This window comes from Cynocephalus volans, chromosome 5 (assembly GCF_027409185.1).
Source record: "Cynocephalus volans isolate mCynVol1 chromosome 5, mCynVol1.pri, whole genome shotgun sequence".
Lineage (NCBI taxonomy): Eukaryota > Metazoa > Chordata > Mammalia > Dermoptera > Cynocephalidae > Cynocephalus > Cynocephalus volans.
Window position 1 is genome coordinate 39,172,373 of NC_084464.1, and position 21,037 is coordinate 39,193,409.

The 21,037-nt window shown below is 38.3% G+C and overlaps 2 protein-coding genes across 5 annotated transcripts in view; one reads left to right on the forward strand and one right to left on the reverse strand.

The window, feature by feature from the left end:
• Positions 1-21,037, forward strand: part of LOC134377918 (histone H4) — a 734,914-nt gene that overhangs the window by 331,709 nt on the left and 382,168 nt on the right. The window lies entirely within an intron of this gene.
• Positions 6,319-21,037, reverse strand: part of LOC134377893 (zinc finger protein 184) — a 944,311-nt gene continuing 929,592 nt past the window's right edge. For 3 of the 4 annotated variants that reach the window (XM_063096690.1, XM_063096688.1, XM_063096691.1), the window contains exons 2-6: positions 20,603-20,760; positions 16,062-16,129; positions 12,609-12,735; positions 12,135-12,230; positions 6,319-8,751 (exon numbers count right to left, since the gene is read on the reverse strand). In XM_063096690.1, coding sequence (XP_062952760.1) covers positions 6,794-8,751; positions 12,135-12,230; positions 12,609-12,735; positions 16,062-16,129; positions 20,603-20,609 — 2,256 coding nt within the window. In that variant the 5' untranslated portion in view covers positions 20,610-20,760 and the 3' untranslated portion in view covers positions 6,319-6,793. The remainder of the gene's footprint in view (positions 8,752-12,134; positions 12,231-12,608; positions 12,736-16,061; positions 16,130-20,602; positions 20,761-21,037) is intronic. The other variant, XM_063096687.1, reaches the window with a different exon arrangement.

A 21,037-nucleotide genomic window follows, 5' to 3' on the forward strand; every position in this document is an offset into this window, starting at 1 on the left:
CTTCAAAGTCTCAATTTCAAGTATTCTACTTCCTGACTACTACCTTCTATCTTTTCAACTTACTTCCTCCCTCTAGTACTGAAACTTTAATTTTTTCCAACCCCAACAAAGCCTAAAATAGTAAGATCTGTGGATTTATTTTTGCTTCCTTCACTCCCTTCCCACTTCCCTCATCCCCCAATCTAGCCCTTACTTTCATTTCCTCCCAGCTTAATTCCACAGGTCATCATTACAATCCCTCTCTCATAAGCACCTTTGTTCTCTTACCCCTTTCTCTTGGGTAACACTTTCCTGGGAAAATCTTGCTTAAATCCAGTTTTCAGCTTATTCCACCCCTGCATCCATGCAGCCAAACATAGCTAAAGAAAACCCAATGATGATGACTTCTATCATTTTAAACTCTTGACCAAATACCTCGAAGGAACTGTCCATACTACCCTTCAATCCTACATTTCCCTACTCAATTCACTTCTGCACTCTGTAGGAGGTGAACTTATCTCCTCTCTTTAAGCCTCTAACACCTTTTCACCTACTTCTCATTCTCAGCTTATGAAGTAATTTCTATGAAAAAATAGAAGCAATCAGAAGAGAACTTCCACATCCATCGTCCACCAATCTACCTGCAACCACAGCCAAATACTCCATGTTCTCTCCTGTTTTAACAACTATACTGTTTGTGTTCCTGTTTTAAGGCCAGTCCTTCCACTGTGCACCAAAGCTCATCTCATCTTGCTTCCTCTAGGACTTCATTTTATCTATCCCCTCTCCTTTCTGGATTGTCAGTTTTCCCCTCACTGCTGGTTCAATCCCAATAGCATTTAAACACATATTTATCTCATATTTAAAAAAATCCCCAACTCCATGTCTTCTAGCATCTACCCCAATTTTCTTTTCTCTTTGTAGCAAAATTCCTTGAGTGTTCACATTTGCTTTCTCCAATTGCTTACTTCTTATTCTCATTTAACCCTCTGCAATCAAGTTTTAGTTCCACCACTCTACCAAAATTGCTCTTAAGACCATCATTGGCCTCCTTACTGCCAAATCCAAAGGTCAATTCTCAGTCTTTATTTTATTCAGCCTCTCAGAAATGCTTGACATAGTTGATTATTCTCTCATCCTGAAACACTTTTTTCATTTGGTTTCCAGGATACTACACTCTGTTGATTATTTTCTTATCTCACATGCTGCCTACCTTACATGTGGATCTTCATCTTTCTGATTTCTAAAAGTTGGAGTTTCTAAGGACTCAGTCCTCAGAACTTTATCAATACTGTCCTCCTAGGCCATAGCATATAGTGCCATTATTTTAAATATACACTCCCCAAAGTGTATCTATAGAGTGAACCCTTCCCTCCTACTCCAGACCTGCATATCTTACAGCTTACTTGATATCTCCACTTGGAGGTATAATAGGCATCTAAAACACTTTGCTCAGATAGCTAAAGTTAAAAACACAAGGAAAATGTTGGCAAAGATGTGGATCAATAGAAACTCTGAAACATGGGTTGTGGGAGTGTAAATTGGTACAACTCTTTGGCAAACCATTTGGCAGTGTCTACTAAAGTTGAACATATGTGTACCCCTGCAATACAGCAATTTCATTTCTAGGTATATACCCAACAGAAATGGGTGCACATGTACACTAAAAGATACATACAAGAACGTTCTCAATGGCATTGTTTGTAATTGCCTCAAATTGGAAATAATTCAAATAAATGCCTGTCTGCAATAGAATGGAAAATAGTGCTACATTCATACAATGGAATACTACACACTCACAAAAATGAATGAACCACAGCTATTAACAATGACATGAATGAATCTCACAAACACAATTCAAATGAAAAATGCCAGGCACAAAAGCATACTGTATGATCAAATCAAAATTAGGCCAAACTGTCTATGGTTTTAGAATTCAGGATAGTGAATACCTTTGGGGAAAAAAGAAAGAGATTGTGATTTGAAAGGAAAATAGGAAAGGTTACTGGGATGCTGGTAATGTGCTCCATTTCTTGACCAAGGTAATAGTTTTATAGATATGTTCACTTTGTACATTTATATTTTGTGTTATTTTCTGTGTTTATTTTAACAAGTTAAAAAGTTCCAAAGCTGAATTTTGATTTCTAATCTCCTCTGTGAACATCCTTCTTCCTTGGTATTCTCCATCTCAGTACATGGCAGATTCTTTAAGTTGCTCAGGCCAAAGCCTTTAAAGTAATCCTGCTTCTTTCTCTCACTATCATGTCTAAACCATCAGCAAACCTTGTTCATAGTATGTTCAAAATATAGCCTCAGTCCAGCTACTCCTATCATTTATCACTAGTACTTTTGTCTAAGCTGGCACTTTACCTGGACTGCCAGAGTAGCATTCCACCTAGACTCCCTGCTTGCACACTTGATGCATGAAGTTTCTTTCCTACACAGCACTAAGTGACCCTTTTAAGACACAGTACAAATCATGTTATTCCCCTGCTCAACACCTTCCAATGACTTACTATTTCATTCTGAATAAAATACCAAATCCTTACGATGGCCAAGAAGGCCCCGCAGGAACTGTCCCCAGCTGTCTCTCTGACCTTATTCCTGCCACTCACTCACTGCACTCCAGCCAGCATTCCTAAACCCACCAAAGATGCTTCTATCTCAGGACCTTTGTGTCTGCTAACCCCTCTACCTGAAATGTTCTTCTCCCAAGACTTTTACATAGTTCATAGTTCATTCTGTCATTTCCTCCAGGTGTGTGCTGCAATGACGCTTCATTAGAAAGGCATTTCACGACCATGCTATCTACAATAGCAGCACCACAACCCATGGTAGGGGTCTTGCCCGAGCCCTTCATGCTGATGTATTATTACTTATAATGCTTATCACCACTTGACATTGTACACATTTATTTTCAATAGAATGTGAGCTCTGTGCAAGCAGAGACTGGGCTTTGTCTATTTCTTAAACCCTACCATTATAATAAATTCAGGTACCTCATAAGCATTGGTTTGTGGTTGAATAATTTTTAATGAAGACCTAGATGTTTAAGGATGAGTGACTGGGTTACGTGATATTTTCTCTTTTTCTCACTTCCCTTACCCTGTTATTTGGTGAAAAACTCAGTTGGTTCCATATCAATAATTTGGTGGCAGACAAGGAAATTGCTACTCTAGGACCTAGATTAAAAATGCTTGGTCTCTATATGCTCAGTCTTGGACAATGAAACATCCAAAGAAATTACCCATGAAGGCATTAGTTTTTTTTTTTTAACAGTAGAGAATTCCTTGTCTCATAAAGAACTGGCTGGCTTTATTGCTAATTTCTGAAATCTTTTTTATTTCTGGGCACTTTGTCAATGGATGTTAGACCTCTTAGAGTAAATTGAATCCTTTTGCTTTTGAGAGATGTGTCTGAATAAGAGCAGCAATTGCAAATCCACCTGCTTTTGGAAGTAAGAATGTGGTCTGGGATAGTTAGCAGGGATGCTTTTGAGATATTAAAAAAAGAGATACAGAAACCAGAACGTTAACTTCTGGAGCCTCACTGCCTTTTCCTTCTCCAGGCCTGTATTCTCTGGGGGTGGTTAGCACGTTTCCAAAGCATGGAAAAATGAAAGACAAGTAAGCAAAGGGAGGCATAAAAATATCACTTTTTTTGAAAAAAGAGGAATTAAGTTAGGTAGTGATCACATATTCTTGGTGTTCTGAGTTTTCTACCTATGAGGAGATAAAATTAATGGGACAAAGTGAGATCTTACAGGATTAATGACAAACTTCCTCATAAACTCTATTTCTTCATATAGGAATCAGAGTGGCACAAATCTCCCCATTCCAGACCCTGGTATTTTACATTTGGGATCTCCTTTGATCAGGTGGACCCCTCACCTGGATGTAGAAACTTCATGTCCTTGTACTGTGGGAGGTGGCTCAGATGCCAAGCAAAGCTTATCCTGTAAGTTGATATCCATTCCTCTCTAACAGTTTCCACCTCTTTGCAATGGGATAACTATAATTCCTACATAATTGGAAGCCTTGAGAAAATAAAAAATTCCAAGATGACATTCCTTTATAGATGTTTCAAATTACAACAGAAAAAGCTTCTGACATTTAAACAGATACAATATTTACTAAATCCTATCTGTTCTTCACTGTCTGCTATCTTCAGTTAAGAGGTGACAAAATTCTGATGCAGGTCTCTGGCATTTATATAAGCAAAAAGAACTGCATCGATGTCACTCAAAAAAACCTGCAGTGCCCTTTACCCCAAACTTCCTGTTTGTGGGAGACCACAAAAGACCTTCTTTTATATGAATAATGATCAACTTCTGCGTTACCCTCTGTTCTCAGAGCTCTCCATACTGAAGACTGGGCTAGGAAATTATCAATTGCTCTTAAAAGAGCTGACCTAATAAACAACTAGACTATATCTGGAGAAAAAGTAAGGGGCCCATCACTTTATGGCTAAACCCATATTTGTTTCTGGCTTGAACATTATCCTGACCAGGGTTACCACAGATGGCCACACAGACTGTGGGCTGCCCCTCTCCAGGGGTTATTTGCACTGTTATCTGCTTTAGATATGAGGTAGCCAATGATAAGTAAGTGAAATGAGCCTTACTTTACACTGTCATTTAATTTTTGCACTTTGGTGAAGAAGCAAATTCACCCTACCTCCCAGAGCTTGGGATAACCCAATTTACAAAACAGGATGACAGTCAAAATTACATTATGTTCACTGAACAGCTGTTGGGAATATTAAGGTTTACAGTCTTGTTCAGGCTTCAGAGGCATTGCTAGGCCTCTGACCAAATAATGACCCTGCATAGGCTGTGTCAGACTCTCAGAAACTGTGTGCAGGCCCATGTAATAGGTGCTTAGTAGCTATCAGATAAGGAAAGTTAAGTCCTGGAGCTTTTTGGATCTTGGTAACCTGGCCAGTTCCCAGGGCCAAAGAACATCCCGAAGACTTATGAGAAAAGATCCAAGTGTTAATAAAATAACCACAGCTGCATGATTGCATGCAGACTAATGTTATCAGTCTGCAGCTGGGTGATATAAGCAGAATTTCCTCAAACTGCTCTCTGAAGTCTTACCCATGGAGTGGACACATTGCCCAGGACGATCCCAATTGGGACTCCAGATTGCTGTTCATGGGACTTCCCAGCACTGCTTGGATCTGGATGTAGGTGTTTCCCCAATTTGGTGACGTAAACACTAATTCTTTTTCTTCTTTATTTAATATGCCTGCATAACCTTGCTTTCCTTACTTGCTTATTGCTATATCTTAATATCATAAACTGGCTTATGAGTGTGACGAGTGGTTTCTTTTACCAATGAATCCTTTGAACCTAAAGGAAAGTAAAAACTTTTAGCAAAACAACAGCTAGTCTGTGAGGCTTCTAGGAGCAGCCACAAGAAGTTATTAACTAAAGGAGGGATACTGAAATCTAAGACAACTGTTCTTTCCAGGGTACACATTAGGAGTTAAAAAAAAAAAAAAAAAATACTGAATCCTAGTCCCGTCCCCTAGGCCAATTGAATTAGTCTCTGAAGGTGGGACCTTGACAATAAAATTTTTTTTTTTTTTTCGTGACCGGCGCTCAGCCAGGGAGTGCACCGGTCATTCCTATATAGGATCTGAACCCGCGGCGGGAGCGTCGCCGCACTGCTAGCGCAGCACACTACCGAGTGCGCCACGGGCTCAGCCCTTGACAATAAAATTTTGTAGAGTTCCCTGGGTGTTATGGACTGAGTGTGTCCTCCCCAAACTCATGTTGAAAGCCTAATCTCCAATAAGATGGAATTAAGAGGTGGGTAGTGATTAGGTCATGAGGGTGGAGCCCTCATGAATGGGATTGGTGCCCTTACAAAAAAACATGAGACCAAGGTCAAAGGTTTGGATCCCCATGCCAGCCAGCTGCACGAAAAAAAAAAAAAAAAAATAGACATGAGAGAGCTTGCTTTCTCTGTCTCTGCTCTCTGCCATGTAAGGATACAAAGAGAGGACAGTTGTCTACAAACAGGAAGTGACCTCAGCAGACACCAGATCTGCTGGAATCTTGATCTTGGACTTCCCAGCCTCTAGAACTATGAGAAATACCTGCTGTTTAAGCCACCTAGTCTATAATTTGTTATAGCAGCCCAAACTAGGACACCAAGTGATTCCAATATACAACTATGGTTAAATACACTTGTTTAAGCTGCAGAAGTGGACCTCTGTAGTTGTGATAAACTCTTAGAATGTCAGAAACATACTAGAAGAGAAATAGGAAGTTTTAATACTTGTACTGAGTTAGGCTATAATATGCAACTGAATTATTAATTTGAAGGGGTGTTATAATTCTTTTTATTGGGAAGCAATTTCCTAAACAACTTAAGTATGTTAGAACAGGAGCATAATAGCTCCCCAGTCAAGTTACTGAAGCACAAATCTCATCTATTGGCAAAACATGCATAATCATATACACTCTAGATGTAACACAACAAAATGCTGATGTACAGTACCTATTTAAGAATATGCTGTGAATATACAAAACTGATTATAAAATTCCAAATAACTTTAAAATCATCTATTCCAAATCCTTCCCTTCACAGAGGAAACTAAAGCTTAAAATAGTTGTTTTCCAATGTCACAAAGTTGCTTACTAATGTAATTAGATTAGTTGAAACCAATGTACTTTCCATTCCATAGTACTGTGAAAAGTTAAAATATTTTAAGCAGTTTCTCAAGCCACTCTCATTCTTCAGTACTTAAAAAAGGATAAACTAAAGTAAATGTATCCCCTACATTTATGATGTTCCTAGAATAGTCAGATGCCAGGGTGTAATCTCTGATGTTTGTTGAGAGCAGAACGGTATCTGAAGGCTTTTCCACAATCATTGCATCCAAAAGGCTTCTCTCCTGAATGAATTCTCTGATGCTGAATGAGATAAGTGTTCTGGCTGAAAGTCTTCCTGCACTCATTACAGTTGTAAGGTTTCTCTCCAGTATGAGTATTCTGATGTTCAGTAAGATGAGTGCTCCGGCTAAAGGCTTTGTCACATTCATTGCACTTATAGGGCTTCTCTCCAGTGTGAATTCGTTGATGCTGAGTCAGATGGGAGCTCTGGCTAAAGGTTTTTTCACATTTATTACACTGGTAGGGTTTTTCTTCTGTGTGAGTTTTTTGATGTTGAGCAAGAGATGAACAATGTCGAAAGGCTTTGCCACACTCGGTACACTCATAAGGCTTTGCTCCTGTATGAATTCTTTTATGTTGTGTAAGGTGTATGTTCTGGTTGAATGCTCTCCCACATTCATTACACTTGTAAGGTCTTTCTCCAGTATGGATTTTCCTATGCTGAATAAGGGATGAGCCATAACTGAAGGTTTTCCCACATTCATGACACTGATAGGGTTTCTCTCCAGTATGAATTCTTTCATGCTTAGCAAGAGATGAACTCCGAATAAAGGCTTTCCCACATTCCTTACACTCATAGGCCTTCTCTTGGGTATGAGTTTTCTGATGTTGATTAAGGTTTGAGAGGTAACTAAAAGCCTTTCCACATTCACTGCATTCAAAGGGCTTTTCTCTGGTGTGAATTCTCCGATGTTGAGTAAGGGAGGAGCAGTAACTGAAGGCCTTTCCACATTCATTGCATTTATAAGGTTTTTCCCCAGTATGAATTTTCAGATGTTGAGCAAGGGATGACCAGTAACTAAAAGATTTTCCACATTCTGCACAATCATAGGGTTTCTCCCCAGTATGTGTTTTTTGATGTTGAGTGAGGTTTGAGTGCTGGCTGAAGGCTTTCCCACATTCATTGCATTCATATGGTTTCTCACCAGTATGAATCATATGATGACGGATAAATGTGGAGGGCCCATTGAAGGCCTTCCCACATTCATTACATTTATAGGTTTTCTCCCCAGTATGGATTTTTTGATGCTGAGTAAGGTGTGTGCTCCTGGTGAAGGTTTTATCACATTGCTCACATTTAAATGGTTTTTCTCCTGTATGAATTTTCTGATGTTCCATAAAGTGGCCTCTCTGGCTAAAGGCTTTTCCACAGTCATTACAGGTATATGGCTTCTCACCAGTATGAATTCTTTGATGCTGAACAAGATGGGTCCTCTGACTGAAGGCTTTCCCACATTCATCACATTTATAGGGTTTTTCTCCAGTGTGAATCCTTTGATGTTGAGTAAGAGATGGACCCTCAATGAAGCCTTTTCCACACTGATCACATTTATATGGTTTATCTCCGGTATGAATTCTTTGATGGTTTATAAGGTTTTCGCTCCTACTGAAGGCTTTTTCACATTCATTACATTTGTAGGGTTTTTCTCCAGTATGTGTTCTCTGATGGCGAATAAGAGCTGAACAATAACTAAAAGCTTTCCCACATTCATTGCACTTACATGATTTCTCTTTTTTAACTGGGTTTGAATTTTGTTTGATGTTTGTTTTAGTAGAGGTTTCTTCTGGAGATATTTCTTTTTGTGTTACAAGGCTTGAACTCACATTAATGCTTCTCCCAAATTCATTATTTGCAGGGCCTCTTTCCCAAGTGGATATTGTCTTTTCAGTTATTTTTATTTTCCTTGGCAGTATCTGCTGGGTTGCCTGCTGCCTCTCTAGACTGCCTTCAGATTCCCAAGTTTCTAAGTTAGAAATCCAAGGACCATCCCTTTTGTGTTTTTCCACTATGGCCTCTGAAGATGGCTCTTTTCCAGAAATGTCTAGTTCTGGGGCTGACACACTATTTTCAGGTCTTGTCTCCCAGTCTGAAAGTAAGAGAAAATACCAGTACTCTCTGAATAGAGAAAAAGAAGACTGCTGTTGGGGGAGTAATCTAATACAACAAAAAATAAAGCACTCAGGTAATTCTGAGGGTTTTCAAATATATAACCCTATTATTTAAGGAATGAGTTGGAAGCAGCTAAGGAGAACCACAAATAAAATATGAAAGTGGCAAGAGAATGTCTAATCCAATTTCATAGATAATCTCTAAGAACCAGTAAGGGAACTCCATTTAAGGTGATAAGTTCATTAAAAAGGTGACCATACAGTGGCTAAGAGTAGATAGAGATGAACTGAATCTGAAAAGTCATTCTGAACTGGGATTCCTTGCTAATGAACAACAAAACAAAAATCAGAGAACTATAAAGACAGGACAGACAGGAAAGACTTGGCTAAGAACCTATGGTTTTTAAACTAGAACACTGAAGTTTTAACATTGTTAGAAATGGGAGAGTTGTAAAAGTAGGGGAAATAATTTGAGGGTGGGATGATTTCTATTGAGAACTGGGAAAAGACATGAAGGGCTGGACTACAGTAGTGCTTGTGGGAGTGGGAGATGCCAAAAATAGCAGAATCACAAGGACTTTCAAATATAGGATAGAAAAGATCAGCTCAAAAGAGGAAAGAAAGGAATAGCTGAAACCATACGAATGTATGTCAGAAAAGAGCACAGGTAGGGGGAAGATCCTTAAGGGTGTTCAGGGTAATGGGAATAAAAAATATACACTAATGAAAGAAAGCAATTCATCAGCAAACACACAAAACAACACAAGAAACAAAAAGACAGGAAAGTACATAATCAGAAGTACTTTTGCCCAAGACAAGAGAAATGACAGCTAAAAGCCAGGGTAGTCAATGCTGGCAGATTCTGTAAATAACAAAGGCTATGTTTAAAACAGCATTTCTTCAGTTCCAAAGGTAACAGGAAGGTACAGTTGACCCCAGAGAACCCTGAATCCTTCATATGCTGCCAATCCAGCCACTATCACTACCACTATCACTGTAAGCATGAGCAGTGAGGTAGACCCCGGAGCTGCTTACCATCCCTTCCACACCTGGCACAGCATATTATCAGTATAGGCAGCATTATAGCAGCAGAATTTCTCTAGCAGGAACAAGATCCATGCAACACAGGCTTTGGGATTGGCCAATTGTTTAAAAAATTAATGTGTTTTCACTATCAGGAATGACACCAAGGAAGATATGTTTGTACAGCAGATGGCCATGAAGAATACCTCCTGGAAGTACTTCACAGTAAAGGATATGGAAACCCTGGAGTCTGACGCTGTTAAAGGGAAAAGGGAATGAGGTGGCTGATCTCCAACCCTGGTTAGAGTTTCAGCTGAAGGCAATGTGAAGCAGACCATGACCAAAGTTATCCATGTTGTCATGTCTTCCACTCTATAACCAACAGAATTACCAGAATATCAGGAGTGGGCCAAAGAACAAAGGATTGCAGAAAGTTCCAGAAGTCCAGACTGAAAAACATCATCCCTAATGTAGAGAGCAATTCCACTTTACTACACACAAAGTCTAAGGGCATTAACCAATAATAGAGGGTGCCGAAAACCAGGCTGCAAGAAAACAAGATGACGAGTGAGACAGATATAAGTCAGGGCTATAAATCACAATTCTGCAGAGGACAGGTCACCAAGACAGCCTAGAGAAGATGGCAATACAGAAGATGAGGAAAATGATGGAGACCAGACCCAGGGCCAGCGGCCACCTCATTGTAGGCACTGCCACAACTTCAATTACCTGTGGAGATATCTACAAAACTGTACATCATTTTTACAGAGACAAAAGCAGCCAACTCACCTGCTAAGAATAAATCTGTTCCAAATGCTGAAGAAGGCAGTACTGAGGGCTGATTTACCAAGACTACCGTCATCGGGTCAAATTCCAGCAATAAAAAATAAAAGACTAGAACTAAATACCTCAAGTGCTTGCCTTCTGTCTACTCACCAGGAAACTGGAACTATCTATATTATCTATGCAAAGTGGGACGTTTTATTATTTTTACCTAAAGAAATCTCTTTTTAGGAATGACTAAGTGTTTTTTGAAAAGCCTGTGTTTTTTCAATATACATGTAAATGTTTTAAAATTGTTTTCTGTTTGGTCAAGTTGGGATTTTTTAAAACTTCATTTTAATTTGTAGTAAAACTTGACAACTTGCTTTTCCCAAATGTTAATAAAGCTCTTGTTTAAAAAATGTACACGTTTTCTAAATTATATTCCATGAAACCACTGTCTAGGAGAAATATTTTAAAGATGTGATATATCAAAAAAAGGATTTGTGATTAAAGAGAGAGAGAGAGAGAAGTCAGGGGGAGAGAGGAAGAGGAGAAGAAATGTTACATTCTATGTAACTCATAATAATAATAAAAATAAGTTGGAAATGCATAATGCTTAACTGCCTATTAAAATAATCTGAGTAGTACTCCAGTAAGAAACTTGCAAAAATTTTAACTAATCCAGCATTTCCCAAATTTGAATACAGCACATAATTTTTTTCCCCATAAAAAAGAACCTTCACCTCTAACTACATTAACTCTGGAGTTGAACTTCTTACCTACCGTGACTACGTAATTTTTCAAGGGTCAGATCCCTGAAGAGGTTACTTTGTGCAGTTTAGAGACAAATGATTTAGAAGAAAGTTATTGATAACTTCAAAGACACTATGATAAAGTGATAGAATCAGAAGCAATAAATGAGATTAACAAAGAAACAGGTGATAAAGAAATAAAGGCTGGACTGGCTGGTTAGCTCAGGTGTTAGAGCACGGCAATGACACCACCAAGGTCCGAGGTTTGATTTCTGTGCCGGCCAACTGCCAAAAAACAGAAAGAGAGAGAGAGAGAGAAATAAAGGCTGCAGGTATGAGGCTCACGTTTGTTGAATTTGGTTGGGACGGAAAAGAGAGAGACTAGATGGTGGCCAGAAAGATAAATAATGTTGAGGAGACGTATTTGTAAATATGTGTTATCTATTTCTGTTTGAAGGTACCTTAGATGGAGCCTATAGATCCAAAATAGCGATGTGTAAGGGCTGAGAAGTGAAGTGATAATTATGAGATCAAGGTCTCAAAAGAAGTGGAGAGATGGAATCCTAAGTCCAGGTCTAGAAATTGGCTTAAGAAAAGGGCGGGAAGGAAACCTTCTTCAAAAGGAGTATAAAAATAAAATATGTACTGAGATGGTAGGTGACATGCCAAAGCAGAAGAGAGTCTAGAACAGACAGTTTCCCATTTCTCCACAGGAGATAGTTTAAAAAGAGACGAGTGCATCTACACTCCAGACATAAAATCCTCTTTCCAGGCTGGCTGTTGGAGTTAGTGATACTCATCTGCTGCTATCCATTACTCACCTCCAAAGGTACTTGCTGGAATGGCTGGCTCCATGATCCATGGCTCTGTTCCTTGCTCTAACTGGGAAATCACATCAGGTTTAGAAACTTGGAGTCCTGCTCATGGAGAAAAAATGAAAAGGAATCTGTCTGCAGTAAGGTAAAAAGTACCATATCAGAATTCAATCTCACCACTTTGTTTCTAGAGGAAAGAATATGTGGGACAAATCTGATAGGAGTGGATAGTATATCATGTATCAAACTTCAGTGTTACAAATTCCCAGACACGGTGAGGATATAATTTGAAAACTAATCTGGATTCAGGAAAATTATTAGTTTATTCCTCTGCTTGCTAGGAGAGTAGAAACCTTTTTGAAAACATTCAAAATTTAGAAATTGTTCGTTCCTAAACTTAAAGGCAAAACTCACCTAAGCATAAGAGAAAACCCTTCTCATCCGCACCCCCTGATATTAACTCAGTGAAGTCATCCTTACCTATAGAGACCAGATGTGTATAATTTTCTAATGTCACATCCCTGAACAAATCTCTCTGTACAGGATCCAGCTGTCTCCATTCTTCCTGGGTAAAGTCTACTATCACATCCTTGAAGGTCACTGATTCCTAAAATACCAAACATATTTCTGCTTAGCCATAGAGGACTTACCAAGGAAACAGGTAAAATTAGCAATACTGACAGAAGGCAGGCTACAGGCTATTTGAAAAATTATCCTGACATTTTCTCCTTTGTTAAATGAACATTGGCATGTAAGTGCTCAGTAAATATCGGCCACTGTTCTTCTTCTTCATCACATTATCTTTGTGTTATAAGATATATCACATATTAGTAGCACAACTACTATCATCAAAAATATTTTTACTACCTGCAATGTGCAATAGCCAAAGATTTTTTTGAAAGAATGGGAGGAGTGGGGAGATTTGCCCTACTACAAAATATACTATGCAGAGGCTCCCTCTTAAGTACCAATCAGTGCATGGGTGTGATGAGCCTACGTGAGGCCAGGGAAAAAATCATCCAAAAGGACTCAAGGGATCAGTACCAGCTCATAAAAAAGGCTGGAAATACAGTCTGTTCCCATCAGCCAAACTGGAAAACTTCGTAATTCGTGAGGCATTGAGTAGAATACTTAGAATGATCCTGCTTAAGTAGTGGGGAATAAATGGACTTAGATTAAATGCTATTCTGAGGCCTACCTAACAAATCTGAAATGGCCTCAGGAATATTTTATAGAAATATAGAATATGTAGATTCATTGCATAAGGTAAAATTCATTGTGTGTCATCCAATCAAAGATTATCAGGCATGCAGAGAAGCAAGAAAATACAAACAATAATGAGGAGAAAAATCAATCGATTGACACTAACCCAGTACTGACACAAATGCTAGAATTCACAGAAAAGAACATTAAAAGTTATTATGACTGTATTCTATATGTTCAAGAAGTTAGGCAGAGATATGGAAGACATTAAAAAAAAGACCCAATGGAACTTGTAAAGCTGAAAATGAGATGAAAAATATACTACATACTATCAACAGCAGATTAGGAACTGAAGAGAAGATTAGTAACTTCAAAGACATAGGAACAGAAACTATCCAAAATGAAACAGATAGAGAAAAATAATTTTAAGAAAGAGATAGCATCAGAGAGCTATGGGACAACTCTGAGTGGCCCAATATATGTATAGTTGGAGCCTCTGGAAGAAAGCAGGGGAGCAAAGCAGAAAAAATATTTGAGGAAATAATAGCTGATTATAATTTTTCATCAAGTTTAGAAAATAAACTCACGGATCCAAGAAACTCAATAAATTGCAAGCACAATAGACAAAAAAAAAAATTCACTGAGGTACACTGTAATCAAATACCTCAAACTCAGTGATAAAGAAAATCTTATATGCAGCCAGAGGAAAAGAAACAAATATAAATGAACAAAGATAAAAATGACAGGAGTTTTTTGTTGTCGGGAACAATACAAGCAAGAAGACAAGGGAACAGCAGCACATACTGAAAAGGAAAAATTTGTCAAACTAGAATTCAAAACAATGGCAAAATAAAGATTTTTTTCCAGACATAAAAATCTGAAAGAATTAATCACCAGCAGACCTACACTGCAAGAAATATTAAAGGAAGTCCTTTAACCAGAAGGAAAATAATACAAGATGAAAATACAGTTCTACACCAATTTTCTCAGCCTCGGCACTACTGATATTTTGAACCAGATGATTCTTTTAAATAATTGTGAAGTACTGTCCTGTGTATTGTAGGAACCCTCAACCCAGTAGATGCCAGTATCACTCCCCACCATGTCAAAACAATCAAAAATGTCTCCTAACATTTCCAAATGTCCCCTGGGGGAAAAAATCACCCCCAATTGTAAACCACTGATTTACAGTAAGGAATGGAGAACACAAGAATGGTAACTACATGGGTAAATATATATAACTTTTTCTTATTATTTAAATCTCTTTCAGAGATAATTGTTTGCTTAAAAAAATATAACACAAAGTATTGTGGGATTTACAACATAATAAATCAAATATATGAAATAGCATAAAACTGGGAGGGGAGAAGTGGAAATACCCTATTGTAAGGTTTTTATACTATTCATGAAGTGGTATATCACTTGAAGGTAAGTGGTGATAAATTAAGTATGTGTACTGCACAGCAACTAAAATAACAGAGTGATGGCTAATAAGAACAAAGTATGTTCTCTGACTACGGATATGTTCGCTATCTTGGTTGTGGTGAGGATTTAGTAAGCATATACATATGCCAAAACTTACCAAATCATACAATTTAAATATGTGCAGTTTATTGTCACAATATATGAGGGTACTTCAAAAAGTTCATGGAGGCTGGTCAGTTAGCTTAGTTGGTTAGAGCATGGTGATGATAACACCATGGACCAGGATTCAATCCCTGTACCAGCCAGCTGCCAAAAAAAGAAACCAAAACTAAACAAAATAAAAAGTTCATGGAAAGATTTGTATTACCTTTCAATTCTATTTTTCCACTACTTTTTGAAGTACCCTCACAACTTAATAAAAAGTAAAGTGATACCAAAAGTACTTGAGCTGAAAGTAGGAAGAACTGGGATCACATCTGTGGTAAGATTAAGTTGTGGGACAGGAAATAAGCAGGGAGGAAGTCTAAGAAGAAAGAGCCTGATTAAAGGAGGTCTTGAGGTTGATTATGGCTGGTAGAGCAATTGTTACCTTTTCTGTGCAGATTCTCAGTTACTGGTTTGCCTAAAACATTACCAGATCACTTTTCCTCCACTAAAAACCATTAATGGTTCACAAGTGGCCTACAGAATAAAGCCTTCAACTTCTCATCCATTCAAGACTTTTCATATTTTGATTTTATCCAACCATTTTTTTACCACTTGCCAAAATATTTCCTCCAAATTTTTTTTGAATCCTGTGTAACACCTAATTTTTACTTGCCAGCCTCTGCTTATAATCTTCTCCATACCTAACATCCCCCTCTCCTTACTTATCTAAATATCCAAATGTTATCCATCCTTTGAGAGGTAGCACAAATGCCACATACTCCATGAAACTCTCCTAATCCCTCCAGACCACATACATTTTTCCATTCTGATTTCCACAGTACTCATTTCACCTTTCTTCTATTTACCTGTTTTGTTTTTTAGAAGTCATTTTCGTTTACTTAACGTAAAGGATCGAGTTTTGTAGTTCTTTTGCTCTCCCATTCCTAAAACATGGCAAGATACTACATCTAAGCAAGAGGTAAGTGGTGAATGTATTAGTTTAAAGCTGGAGAGGCAGAGCTAGAAAAGAGATCACTGGGCAGATGAGTGCCCACAATGAACTGCCAACACTGGTTTTTGAAAGAATATACCTGACAGCAAAACGATACGCAATTCCACTCTTAAACTGAAAAGGCATTTCAGGAAATCCCAACTTACCTGAAAACTGGCTGATTGGATGAGAGTATGTCCCACTTGGAGAAGGGCAGAGTCTGGAAAGGATGGATCTAGGGGAGGAGGAAGAAGCCATAATAAATTCTGTCCAATTTAGCTGCTCCCAGCAATCCATAAAATCCACTTTCTTTTCTATTTAAAAATAACAGAAACTGTGCAATTTCCTTTATATTTCGGAATCCGAAAAAAGAAAAGATACAAAATAACTGCTAACTAGAGCCCCGGTACTCTCCTTGGTAGGCTCAGGAGGTAGAGCATTGCTTTAAGATTTAATTCTAGGGCCAGCCTGTGGCTCACTTAGGGAGTGTGGTGCTGATAAGACTAGGGCCTCAGGTTCGGATCCCTACATAGGGATGGCTGGTTAGCTCATTTTGACTGGGTCTTGTCAGCACCACGCTCAGCCAGTGAGCAAACCGGCCATCCCTATGTAGGATCCGAACCCGTGGCCTTGGTGTTATCAGCACCACACTCTCCCGAGTGAGCCACGGGCCGGCCCAGGTTAGCTCATTTTGGAGAGCGTGGTGCTGACAGCACCAAGTCAAGGGTTAAGATCCCCTTACTGGTCATCTTAAAAAAAAACAAAAAACAAAACAAAAGATTTAATCCTGTTTCTAGATAATTAATCATACGGATCATACAACTCAATCTATGTTCCTCACTAAGGGAGGCAAAATACTTGTATTTCTGCTGCCTTTTCTCTGCTACATATAAAATATGATGAAATAATCAGACTACTTTCCAAAAGTCTTCATAGGCCTTTTGAAAACCTTCCTATTAATGCAAATTAAATATCACAATAACATATGCTACTTAGAGTACCCTCCAAGAGAATGTCTAAAATTAAACAAACATGGTCAATGCTAATTTCTAGCAAGAATACAGAACAATTGGAACTTTTGTACATTGTTGTGGGGGTATAAATTTGTCAACCACTTAGGAAAACTGGCAGTGTATACCAAAGCTAAACATATGTCTACCCTATGACCCAGCAATTCCACTCTTGTGCACATATACCCATAAATTCTTATAGCAGGTTTATTCATAATATCCCCAATCCGGAAACAAACCAAATGTCTTTCAACAAAAGAATATATAAATAAACTGCAGTATATTCATACAATGGAACATTATTCTAAAATATATAAGAGCTTCTAATATAACTAACGACACGAATACATCTCATAAATGTAACGTTGAGCAAAATAACACAAACACAGAAGAATACATACTATATGACTATGTTTATATTAAGTTCAAAAACAGGCCCAGCCCAACTGATATATGGTGATGGAAGTTAGAATAATGGTCACCTCTAGAGAGACTACTGACTGGGCAGGGGGAAAACAGACCTCTGGGGCATTAGAAACATTCTATATCTTGGCATGGGTGTAGATTACATTAGCATCTACATATATAAAAATTCATCAAGATGTGTGTGGTATACTTAATATTTGTACACTTTATGTAACATACCTCCATAAACAAAATGAAAACAAATTTTGCACCTGAGGAGGTCTATTCAGAGTACTGGTTGACAGCAAACCCCGATTTTCAGAACAACTCCTCTGGTAATTGATTATGTATAATTATGCAAGTCCCTTGTCTTCTCTAGGCTTCAATTTCCTCATATTTAAAATAGTAGAGACAGGGCTGGCTAGTTAGCTCAGTCGGTTAGACTATGGTGCTGATAACACCAAGGTCCAGGGTTCAATCCCTGTACCAGCCTGCTGCCAATAAATAAATAAATAAAATCACGGGGACAAATGTCTGAAAAAGACCTTTCAAAATTCTCTTGAGGAAAAGATAATGGTGGGGAAAACCAAACTAGATATAACTGTCTCCACAAGGAAGTAGGCAAGAACAATTTTCTCCCCTTTGAAGTTTAATGTATGCAGAAAGATTAGCAGAAGATGTCTTTAGACACGAAATGTGAATTAGAGACATAAAATATGAAATAGAAAGAATAACAATGCTGTAAAAGATGCTTAATACAAACCAAGAAAAAACAAAATGAAACAGGTAAGGGTCGAGAAAGACATTTATATCACAAATACAAAGGTATGAGATAGGGGCAATAAGCCAACTGCATTTATACCTGAACAAGGAAAGAGAAACACAATCTTTTAGGTATTACCAAGGAGTGCTGGGATGGAAGTCATAACTGGAATAAGACCCACAAACTATATGATGTTTTAAGAAACCTCAAAAATCTAGGAAAGGATTAAATATAAGGACATTGGGGAACGTGAAGAATAAAAAGAAAAGCAAAACAGTCAAATGGACAGGACCCAAGTCATTTCAGGGGATCCAGGTAGCACCACTAAGGTGCCAGGACTGTTTCTTTGGGATACCATCATCAGGGTGGGTCAGTGCCATCTGATTTTGATTCAAAGATTCAAATTGCAGAGAGATCCCACTGGCCTAGTGAAGTTTTCAAGCCTTGCTTAGAAGAGGGCTGGGTAGAATTTACTCAAAATGATCTGACAGAAACAAATGGACTAACTATGCAATGCAATAATCCTGAGTGTGAAACCTGATAGAAACTATAGATAAATCAAAAAGGAGAGAGAAAAAACAGAAGCAGCACCATGCTGACAGCAGCATGCCACAAACAGCTTAGACAAGTTGGGGTGATGGATAACATGGAGGAAAGCTAGGTGGTTTCAACTGGATAGGTATGGAAGTTTCATTTTGTAAAACAATGTGTTAATCAAGAAATTCTTGATTTATCTTAATACTGTCATGCCTCAGAAAGTAGAGGAAACAATAAAGGGAACTATTATCCTCAACTTAATTTTGACCAGTAAGGAAAAATTGTTTTGCAACAGAAATGAGGAAAAAATGAAGACGTTATCTTGGAGCTTTTAACAGTGAAAGGAAATGTTGTTCATGGACAGATAGGTACCCAATACTTTAGGAAAACAGAAGAGAAATGTATCAGGTAAGATGCTGTTGATTCCAAGTAACAGGAACCAACAATAGCAACAGTTACACAAACTAACTGTGCCTGGCACATAGTAAATGCTCAGTAAGTGTTACAAATACAATCACAATTACAAGGGACAGAGGCTCAGGAAAGGTAATCCTAACCATACAATTGTGAAAAATCTCAAAGAAAAACAAAGACTTTTAACGAAACCGTTTTGGCCAATTTAATTCTGAGAAACTTAGAATTTAAAAGAACATTATAAAAAGATATAAGGGGAGAAAAATTGAGGACAAATATAAGGTATAGCTCAAACCTACATGAACAATATGAATAATATTAAGACTTTTAATGACATCATTTTTAACAAATGCAAGAAAAAGGACTGCATGATAGTAGTTAGGTTAAACCAACCTGATTACATAGCCATACCTAAAGAATGTAAAGACAACGATGAAACAGAGAGAAGTCTACAGTGACATGTCACAAGGCTTTGTCCTTACCCTGACCTGTTCAATGACATGTAGGAAGAAATAGAAGGAATACTCATCAAATATGCTAGTGACAGAGTTGGAAAGGACAAATAAAACACTGAATAAATAAGATTCATAATTATTCTGTCAAGCCAAAAAATTGAACAATCTTAACTGTGAAGTTTTGATTTAATAGGATAATGACAAGTAATTCTTAATAGGATAATAACAATTCCATTACACAAGATGGCATAAATCTAATTCATTGCAATTTATGCAGAAAAGGATCTAGGGTTACAATATACACAATATCACTGATTTTTTTTTTTTTTTTTGAAAGCAAATACAATCTAATGTCAAACAGCAAAAGTAAAATCCAAATCAAAATACTTTCAGGTATTTTTCAAATCACATCTAAAGAACTAGATTTAGTCTTAGGCACTGCATTTTAAGAACAATGCTGACAAGCAGGAGAGTTTTCAGAGAAGAGGTCTAGATATATCACACTGACCTATCAAAGGAACTGAGGTTATATTGCTTAGAAAAGACTTTGTGAGAAGTTTTAACAGCTTAGTTGACATCTAAATAGCAGCAATGTGAATAAAAGAGCAGACACTCTTGCTTTTAGCGACTAAGAACTAAGATTAACACAGAAGTTATAAGAACAGGCACTTCTGTCGAACATTAAGGAACCATAAAAGAAGAGCCAACGAGGGAATAGTCTGTACCCAAAATGACGAGTTTAAGGCCAAACTTGTTCTGGCATAGGCTTTATAGACGGCTATCTGCCAAGGATATTTCAAAACTGATTCTTGCATTGAAGTGATTACCAAGATTTTTTCTGATTACAAGATTACCATTTTAATATTTAATAAATAGAAAACATATGGGGATCACAGATATTCTGAATCATTGCTCCTTTTCATTCCCAAATCCGGAAGCCAGGAAAAATTAACTTTCCCCCCAAGTCTCTCCCTATAAGGTAAATAAGAGTCTCTTACAATGTAATTCGGTTTCTGGTCTGTAAATATACCGTTCCCTCCTTCCCAGCTGTCCTCAAGTATTTGATCCTCCAGACTGTTCTCTAGCTTCCATCACCCCGCTCTCCCCCGAGTTGTCCCCACTACCTTCCATCTTAGAAGCTCATCCTGTTCCTCTGGACCTTGGGCACCAGGGTTCCCCAGGCAGCGTCCCTCCAGCTGGTGGCACCTCGGTCTGGAACTCAGATGTCCAGCTCCCCTTGTAAAGAGTCTGAACCCTTACACACACGCTGAGGTTGTCTGCCCTAAAAGACACAGGAAGGAGTCAGCAGCATATGTCACACAATCACACCTCAGAGTCATGCAGAGTGGCCAAGAGGTCCTGCACAAGAAGAGAAGGGCCTCAAGAGAGCACTAGAGAAGCACATGGCCCTCCCGATGAACAAAACCTGAGTGGAGATTAGTACGCAGGTTCACCCTCAAATCCAAAACCCCCTTGGTGCCCACCCTAGACTCTGGCCAGGGGCGCACACAGACCCGGCCCGTTCTCTCCGTGCACACTCGCGGCTCATAACCCCTGCT